General features: G+C 40.0%; 1 protein-coding gene across 3 annotated transcripts in view; it reads left to right on the top strand.

The window, feature by feature from the left end:
• Positions 1-358: 358 nt before the first annotated feature.
• tpm3 (tropomyosin 3) overlaps positions 359-9,724 on the top strand; it is a 35,967-nt gene continuing 26,601 nt past the window's right edge. For all 3 annotated transcript variants that reach the window (XM_079522370.1, XM_079522369.1, XM_079522371.1), the window contains exons 1-2: positions 359-638; positions 4,823-4,948. In XM_079522370.1, the coding sequence (XP_079378496.1) occupies positions 525-638; positions 4,823-4,948 (240 nt within the window). In that variant the 5' untranslated portion in view covers positions 359-524. The remainder of the gene's footprint in view (positions 639-4,822; positions 4,949-9,724) is intronic.

Below are 9,724 nucleotides of genomic sequence, written 5' to 3'. Positions count from 1 at the left end.
GTCAAGTTAATGCATCGACGTGTCAATGCGCCTGGAAAAAATAATACAAAATTGTGAAAATATAAATTTTCAATCGGGCTAATCGGGTTAATTAATTAAAAATGCAAGTTTTGTAAGTTTGGCTCCCGTGGGTCTGTTCCAAGAATATTGTAAAAACATTAAATAAATAAAATAACTCAAATAGTCAAAACATTTAAATACGTACAGTAGCCTAAATGTACTTGGTTACTGTCCACCACTGATGGTCACTGGTCAGGGGGGGATAGAAGACGAGGGGCTTTAGAGTGGGAGTGTCCCTGCCACCTCCCTCCTCTGTCATATAAATGCTCTCCCTCTGTCCTTGTTGGAGTTTGGTCTCTCCTCTGCTCCCCTTTCACTCTCCTCCTCTCCCTCTCCAAGGTTCTGGGGGTCGCCAGTGCTCTCCTCATCTCTCCTGCCTCTTTCGCTCGCTTCTCTACCTCTTAGTTTGTTTTTTCTCGGTTTACGCTTTTTGACTCAGCCGAAGACCCCCCAAAACATCAACCATGGAGGCCATCAAGAAGAAGATGCTTATGCTGAAGCTGGACAAGGAGAACGCTCTGGACCAGGCGGAACAGGCCGAAACGGACAAGAAAGGGGCCGAGGAGAGGAGCAAGCAGGTGGGCCCTGGGTGTCCGGGATCAGGGTCTGACATGACAGCAGTGTCGGGTCTCCTTCTACCTCAATCTGAGTTTGCCTTACAAAGCTCTTTAAGCATGCATAGGTTCTGGTCTACAGGTACCTGGACATGGATCCACACAGCAGTATCTCTGAGAGTACATGCAGAGTCTTCAGTTCAACGATCTGCGGAGGCTCTCGGTTTATTAGGACTTAAAGTTAAACGACCGCTATCGAGCTGTGGATTGCATTAAAGGAGCATTTTGCCCATTTTCAAGCTCACCTTTGTATAATTCTCACTAATGAGCATTATAAGTTGACACCATGGGCTCCATTTTCATCACCGCTAAACCCCTTATCCCTAAACTTCTTTGCCTTTTTTTACTATTTTGCGAAACATTTTTGAATAGTTAAAATGGCCAGTCTACAAGCTCACAACGTGTCAATGTAGATTGGCTAGTTGAACTATTCAAAAATGTTTTTCAAAATAGTAAAAAAAGGCAAATAAGTTTAGGGATAAGGGGTTTAGCGGTGACGAAAATGGAGCCCCATATCTCCAGTGGTTAGCAGTGGTTAGCAGTGCGGGGTGAACCCCACCCCCCCCTCCCCCCATGGGTCCTTGACGAATTCAGGATTTGGATTTGTGTTGTCTCTGAGTTAAAGTTACACTGATTGTATTGCGTTGATTGGTGTGATTGAGTTATTATTATTTTAATCAAATTTTAATTTAAAGGTCCGTGGCTTAATGCCTATTAAACAGGGGATCCTTGAAAGGTACATTTTAAGTTTGAGAATATCTGGTCTCTGTCTTAGATTTTTCGGAGCAAAGCTGTCGTGCTGACTTTTGATTTTTTAATACTGGTACTCAATCAAATTCAGACTTTTCTTCTTTTTTTTTTAATGACCACCCATAATGTCATGGGTAGGCACGTATTAAAACAGAGAACACAGAGCATCTAGACAGAAATGGTGCCATCCTAGTGAGCATTTCTGAAGTCCTGTATATGGAGATGAAGTTGAAAAAGGTCAAATGTTCTTTAACTAACGCAATTTACACGTATAATTTGTAAACTTCTGCTACCGGTATACTGAATTTGTTTCAAAACATGAAACAAAAGAAAGTATATGCATTTCTTTCAGTCTCTCTAAATTGTCGAAGGTCCTGTGCAATACCATTTAATCAATGGAGGACAAATGTTAACCTATTGGCATTTAAAAGGCACCCTTTCACACTTTCAATTGTTTTCAAACAGTGCGAAGAAGACACATAAAAGTGTTCAATTGTCAAGGGCTAGGCTGCACCTGTCTCTCCCAATTCGGTCCAGGACATTTCAGAAACCTATTATAGTGTCACTGACAATGCTAGTTTCAAGAATAGGACCGTCTGCGCCAACTGCCCGTCCCAAAGGTCTCGAGGTCAAACGAACCGCATACCCATGGCTGTGTGGTTGATGAGACTATAGTAGCAGTTAGTGTCTTACTGCTATTTGCATTCCAAAGCCAGGACAGTCTAGCATTCAAGGCTAAGGCCAAGTTCATACTTTCTGTCGCTTGCCAAAAATAGCCAGTCCACACGCTGTGTTAGACATTATTTAATTACGTTTTTCCTGTAATATTGTTACTTTCCCAAGTAACTAATAGAGTAACTTAATGCCAAAAACAGTATAACTTTAACTTTGAGTTACTAACTTACGATGAATCTTGTTTGTTTTTGACAGAGACTATATTAAGCCTGTAATTTATACTCCATCCATAGTAGGAGATTACCATGCATTATCACATGCATGAAAAGAACAGCTGTACAAGATGGCAACATTCGTTTAAATGTTAGCTTGTAGCTCTCACAAAATGAAGACGTACTGTGTACATTACATGACTGGTAGCAAAAGTAATATATCTGTACCGGTAGTTACTCTTACTCTTGATATTAAGTCATACATAATGTAATATAATTACTTCTTAAAGGTGTAATAACGTCTTACTCATGCTGAGTAACTTGCCCATCACTGTCTTCTGCTCACAACACGTCATATTGTGAACCTGTGGCTGTGGCTATTTTGGCACAACACACTTCCGTCTTACAACAGAGTATAAAATTGGTAGAAGGTCTGTTGGGGCGATGTATCGCTGATATCCCTTTGGACAGGAGACAGGAGATTGTCCACACATGGTATATTATTTATAAAAACTGGGCCATTATTCCAAGCATGACTGCCCTGTAAGCGTTGATTGACAGAAGCATGCACACGTATTGCATTAACCTTCAAGTAAACCGTTACTATAAATTTAGAACCGCTATTTCCTTCCTGTTTGTTTTGGGCAGGGGCCATTCACACTTGTAAGTCACTCTGAATGAGAGCTTCTGCTATGCCTAAATTGTAAATGTGTATTGTAAATCGAGCTGACCAGCTAATACATGAGGTGTTGAGATTCTAAATGTACATAATGACACCATGCTGTTTAACATGTGCGGTGAAATGTTGAATCTGGCCTTGGCCCAACTGAAAATTAGATACAACGCGGAACTCACGATTCAAACTACAAACTAGATGCTCAATCCTTCAATTAGTAAATGGAAATTTAGGAGGCAAGGGCATAAGTTATCAAATTTGAGGTTCTGTCCTTGCCTTCTTCATTCCAATCCATACCGAACCAGCAGCAGTAACAGAAACTGACGATAGTCTACAATGACTTTTCTGGCTAATAGTCAAGTAGACACGCTGTACTTAGAGAAATAGAGACACAGATTGCTGTGATGGAAGTAGTTGGTAGTAGTTGGCTCTGGCCACTGCGATGCTAGTTGAGCTCACTAAGTAATCAAAGGCTTATCAAAAGTCACAGTATGTTAGCATGGGCGCTGTGCATAACCGTCCGGAAGGTGGTATACCTGTTTCCTTACCCGTTTCATTTTCCCATACAATTATACACAGCCTATACTATAGCATACTACTTGGAGGAACACTATAAATCAAGTAGACAAAATTCAAATAATTATGGGATTAGATGAAAATGACATGGTTTCAAGATAGATGAAGCAATAAAGGCCTGAAGTCATAATTTATAGAGCAGTCCGTGTAATTAGAAAACTAAATTAAATCATATTAAAAACAAGTAACATGTAGCACCATCAGAGACTTGGGGTGCTATGAATTGATTTTGGCTTTAAGGTTTGAATGACCCTGAATACAAAAGCATTATAGTAATGACCTGACGAAGATGTTATAGTTACATCAAAATGTTGTCTCTTTTACTTGCACCCTGCCAAATTAAGGCTTTAACTGTCCGAGTCTGCTCCAGTGCCTTCCTTTTGACCTTATACCAAGTCCTGTTCCTGAGATGCACCGGACCAGCTTAAAATTGGCTTGAGGCGCATTGGAACCCCCTAGTGCATTATAGTAATCTTCACGAGGCATTTTTATCATGGTGGTCTCTAACAGGATGACAAGGCCAGAAGGCCTCCCTGAAGCTAGACTTGGAAATTGGTAAAAGACTCACCTTTTTGCACGTAAGAAACAAAGAAATTCCAGCCCGGTCGCCAGAGAAATCATTGGCATTGCATTGTATTTTTCTGGCAAGTCAGCTGCTGACAGCGCTCCTGTCTGAATGTGAGAGTACATTTGAAGAAACATAGGCTACAATGGAAATGCCATTTCACTTGGGGATTGGCTTGTAAGTTAAAGGTTAAAATGTTAAAGTCCTACATACATCACACATTGTCACATACATTGTTGTATGTGAGATTTGTTATCCGCATTTGACCCGTCTCTTGGAGCGGTGAGCCGCAGCCGTGCCGCGCTCTGGAATCATTTGTAGTTGATCTAACCCCCGAATCCAACCCTTGATGCTGAGTACCAAGCAGGGAGACATTGGGTCCCATTTTTACAGTCTTTGGTATGACCCTGCCGGGCATCGACACTCTAACTTCAAGGCCACTGAGCTGGTTTCGGTTCATAAGAAACTATAGCGAAATAACTCGGACAGTTCCAAGTTGTTATACGAGAGACCACTTCCATTATGATGAACCTCGACCTTTTGAAATGGATTCTAAAACAACCTGGTTACAAATTAAAACAAAACCAACTCCCTCGCCAAACAGATACGTTGTGACCTTCCTCTCTGTCTAGCATAAAGATGTGCTGCTGGCTGCAGATGTCTCTGATACGCTGTGACCTTCCTCTCTGTCTAGCATGAAGATGAGCTGCTGCAGATGCAGAAGAAGCTAAAGGGCACAGAGGATGAGCTGGACAAATACTCTGAGGCCCTGAAGGACGCTCAGGAGAAGCTGGAGGTGGCCGACAAGAAAGCCGCTGACGTGAGTCCTACATCCTACCACTAGTTCGTATGACTGTGTGTCGGAAGAAGTTTGGTGCTGTTCAGTCGATCAGTGGCAAATTTCTTGTGCACACTGTCAGTAGGCCATGGCTATGTTCTAAATATCTAACTTTCATTTCATATTGGGAGATCAAAGGGGACACTTGGTCTGACTGAGATAACATGTTTGATCAATTAATAAGTATAATGTACAGTCTGTGCTTGAATGTACATCTGTATCCTATGAATGGACATACAGGTATACGAGTGATTGGACAGTGTAGTGTCACCCAGCCCTGAAGAAGGGGGTATTAATATGAATTTGCATTTACAGTCTATCAGTAAAGTATGATGTATTTACCTTAATGTTGTTTAAAGGATATTGGTTACATAATGCAGCACTTGGGGCTGCAGAGAATTCTGCCAGGAGCACTTTTTTGTGGTGATGTGGAAAAAATGTCTAACATTGTAACCATGACAACTGACTACAGCTCAGCTGGTGCTAATTTTGGATCCCTTCTGGTTACCTAGTGACACATATGTATGGGATCAAATCCTTTTGTTTTTGTGCTCATTTTTTCTCTTTGCAGTTTAGAAAATCCCCATGAGATACAGCATGGTAGAGATTACATTCTCATCAGTCATTGGAAGTTGAGTGAATTATTCTTAGGTCTAAGTTCAAAAGGTTTGGAACTCTGTCCCATTTACATGAAACTTGCTATAGACAGAACTTTTTGGAAATCACAAACCCTCTTAAACTGTAGGTCGAATTACTAGAAAATTAAATATAGAGAGATACAAGGTTGCTAATGCTGACTGACAGCAATGATATCAAATTGTAGACCTTGAAATAAAATAAAGTTGAGAATTAATCTTAATCAAAATAAAGGCAACATATTAGAGGGGAAAGCCACCCTTGTCAACATATATAAACTTAACATAAACTCAGTATGCAGGCACTCATGTTATGAGACACACTATCATAACAGGCCTCTGCAACAACAGCATCATTCTGATTCCCTAGATGTCTGTGCGTTTAGTCTGCATGGACCAGCTGTCGAGGGGCTTCACAGCCCCTATTTTAGTCCCGACGTCAGCCAGCCTGGCATTGACAGTGAGCCCACCGTGGTCCCAGCCCATTTTAGGGACAAAGATCGCTCTCCTCTCATCATAGTGACAGCTTTGTCTTTCTGTCGTCAGATGCTTGATTTGTAGCCTACTCACGGCTGTGGTGTCGCACATATAAAACTAAATCAGGTTTTAATCCACCGTCTGCAGTGAGGAAAGGTAGAATCTGAACAAGCTTCATTGTCATCACAGGTTTATATCGTATGTAGTTTCCAAACCAGTGGAAGCTGAATTGAGATAGAATGAAGAGCAAGCTTGAAAACAGGATAGCAACAGGTCAGATAATACAAAGTTCCTAGGGTGAAGAAAAATTAATATAGGCTACAATCCAATACAGTATAATGTAGTTCTATTAAAAACATACTTCCAACACAAATACAAATGTTTCATTATCAGTATCGGGGTGATAAAGATGAGACTATATGAGATTATATTTTCTTCAAATATTCACAGGATGGCATTCACAGGATGGCATTGTTTTTTCTTTTTGAATCCTGCAACTAAGTATAAACTGTATAATAATACTTTATGTTAGCTACAGCAATGACTGAGTGGACCAGTAATTTTACTGTGCTGCTATTTCCTTTGGGTAATTGGAAGTCAACACAAAATAATTCATGCCAGCCTCTCCATATTCACACCTGTTGCCATAATTGTGGCTTTGTATAAGTATCATGTACAGGACATATTGATAACGGGAAGCCGTTACAGTATTACAATTGTCAAAAAAAGTAATAATGTTGCAATATCATTACTTTTAAAGCAATAATGTGACATGTCATGAGATAGGTAGATGTGGCATTTTAGACCATTTTGGAAGATGTTTGAACATGCCCAAAATAGGGGTGGCAAGTTGAAAGTGGTTCAAAATCAGGACACATGCTGCACACACACACACACACACACACACACACACACACACACACACATATATAAATTAAACCGATATATCAGTCTCGCTGTAGTGGTGAGTGTATTTACCACATTCATAAAGAGTTCAGCGGTGTCATAGTGACTCACTCGCGGATAAACATTCCGAGCATTGAATCCCACTTACAGTATGTCCTGTCCTGAGCTGCCATTCCTCTCTTAACTGAAAATTATCACTTCCAAATGTTGCTGTGTAGACCACATACATGTAGGCTACTTTAAGGACGGACAGACAGACAGAGTTCATGACCCAAAAGAGAGCAATTGGAATATATATAATTTGTGTTTTTCATGTAGGAAACGAAAAAAGAGAATATCTACACACGACCCATACAAATTGGTCCGCGACCCAAACATTGGTCCGACCCGCTGTTTTAGGAAACCCTAATCCTAACATTATCTGGGTGTCTGTCAAATGCAAGGGTCCAGGGACACACAAGGTTTTTAGAAGTGGTACAAGGCCTGTATCCTAAACTACACAGTTATGGGGGTAAACAAACACTCAGCGTTATGTGGGTCCTTGAGAGTAAAACGTCTGAGATCCACTGATCTAATTTATCAATATCAGACATTTTGTTTTCCCACTGGAAAGCCCCAGGGGTCTTGTCCCCAGCACTGGGACGGGAATAGTATAATTTGTACTGGGCTGGTCTTTCTAAGCCTGGGGTCTCCAATTCAACACAGAGTTCCAAGAGAATGACTCTTGGAAATGGATACCGAGTCCGACTCATTCATTATCATGGATCAGAAACTCTTGCTAATCTTACATGTTCTCCTCTCAGGTCTCCCTCACTTGATATCCTTCTCTGTAAGTGTCCAAGCAGCTATTTAGCATCATTAGTCACCTTCAGTGGACCCCCTTTTAGAACTAGTTGAGATACAAGAGGGGGAAAGAGTACTGTCTTTCTGAGAGGCGCCCCTCCAATTCATGGCTTTCTGAAATTACGTCATAGGCCAGCCAAGTCTATGGACTTTTAATGTTTGTCAGAGCCTAATTATAAATTTCCCGTCCCAGAAAAAGTCTACAGAATTGAATGTTTGAGGGTAAATTATGATGTAATTTGTGCTAGCCAAGTCTATGGACTTTAATGTTTGTTTAGGGTGATGACAACGTAAGACGCCATCTTCCTGATATACTGTAAATACTGCCCTCGCTGTGCCATGTGTGATTTTTTTTTATCCAAGTAAAAGTAGCAATACTTAATTTTACTTGCATAAAAGTATCAATATACAACTATACTTACAGTACTACATTGAAGTATTCAAATATTTCAAAATTGCTTATAGATCAGCTATCATTGAATAGAATGTCAAGAAATTGCAGATATGTTCCCAACCTGTCACATCGCAACTTGTTGGAAGCTTGTAGATCTCCTATTTTTGAATAGCTGTAAATTGTTTTTAATGTGTTTTAAAATCAAAAGGAAGAGTATAGTCTTTTAATAAGACTAATAATAAAACAAATTACTAATTAGCCTACATTACTCTTTAAATAAACATGTTAAAATAGGCCTGTTTTTCAAAATGTTATCATTGGATTCATAATTACTCCAATCATTTCCTACTGTCAAATGAAAAAGAATTGTTCGTAGCTCAGAGACGTGTCAGCTGTTGCGCTGCTGCCACCTGCTGTCAGCAGCCTGCCACTGCAGCCTGCAGTAGCCTTGATGTGTTTTAAGAAGCTTGTTTGATATTTGGAATAATAATAAAACAATATATAAAATAAAGCCCCAGACCCTTAGAATACTGTACCCCAAATATTTTACATTAAAATAAATATATAAACATAATGAGATAATCTTCCTTTTTTGCTGTGAGCCTTTTTGTTATTCTCCCACAGTAATAAAGAAAAAACTACACATATTGGTAATTTTTACACTTTATTAATAATTTTACACTACGCAGCCACAACAGCTGGGCACCTCCTCCTCCTCATACTGGTCACCAACCTAGACACATTTTCCTGCGGGATCCCATTCCTCAACCAGGATTTGTTAAAGGATCACTTAACCACTTTTCAACCTATCTTCATATAATAGGTCCTCACTAATAATCATGATAAAATGGCACGATCTTTTTCTATGCAGTCTGTGTCTCATAGGAGGGCTGTGGGCAGTTTATAAACCGTCTTCCAGTGACATCATCATTAGGCAGATTATTTTTTAAACAATATTTTTTTACAAAAATGTTTAGATTTTCATTATCGTGAGAACGCGATGGCTTCCATTTTTGCATTGCAACTTTTCAGGACTAGAAAGCCTGCAGTTTTTATTAGCTTGTATTCCCCATCGATGATGTCACTGGAAGACGGTTTCTGAACTGCCCACAGCCCTCCTATGAGACACAGACAAAAATTGATTATTAGTGAGGACCTATTATATGAAGATAGGTTGAAAAGTGGTGAAGTGGTCCTTTAACATAAACCAACATGCTTATGTTGATGTTGGTCACTCTAGTCTAGCACGTACGTGCAGCACGCCCATTAACCCCATTATGTGGCCAAGTGTTGTGTCTGCAGTGGACTGTCTTCACCACTAGATGTCACGCTAAGACCATAAGAGAGTTGTACTGTATCCACAGGGTTTCTGCTTCCATGCAAATCACTGAAATCAGTCTAGTTAGTAGGCTACAATTACGCCCAGCAGCACATAAAGTAGCCTAATTAAAATCAACTGCAAGTAACATTAAAGTAATGAACACATTACCAGATCGACTATTG

This window comes from Electrona antarctica (genome assembly GCF_951216825.1).
Source record: "Electrona antarctica genome assembly, chromosome: 15".
NCBI lineage: Eukaryota > Metazoa > Chordata > Actinopteri > Myctophiformes > Myctophidae > Electrona > Electrona antarctica.
The sequence above is the reverse complement of the archived record's forward strand: the minus strand, read 5'-3'. Positions and strand labels throughout refer to the sequence as shown.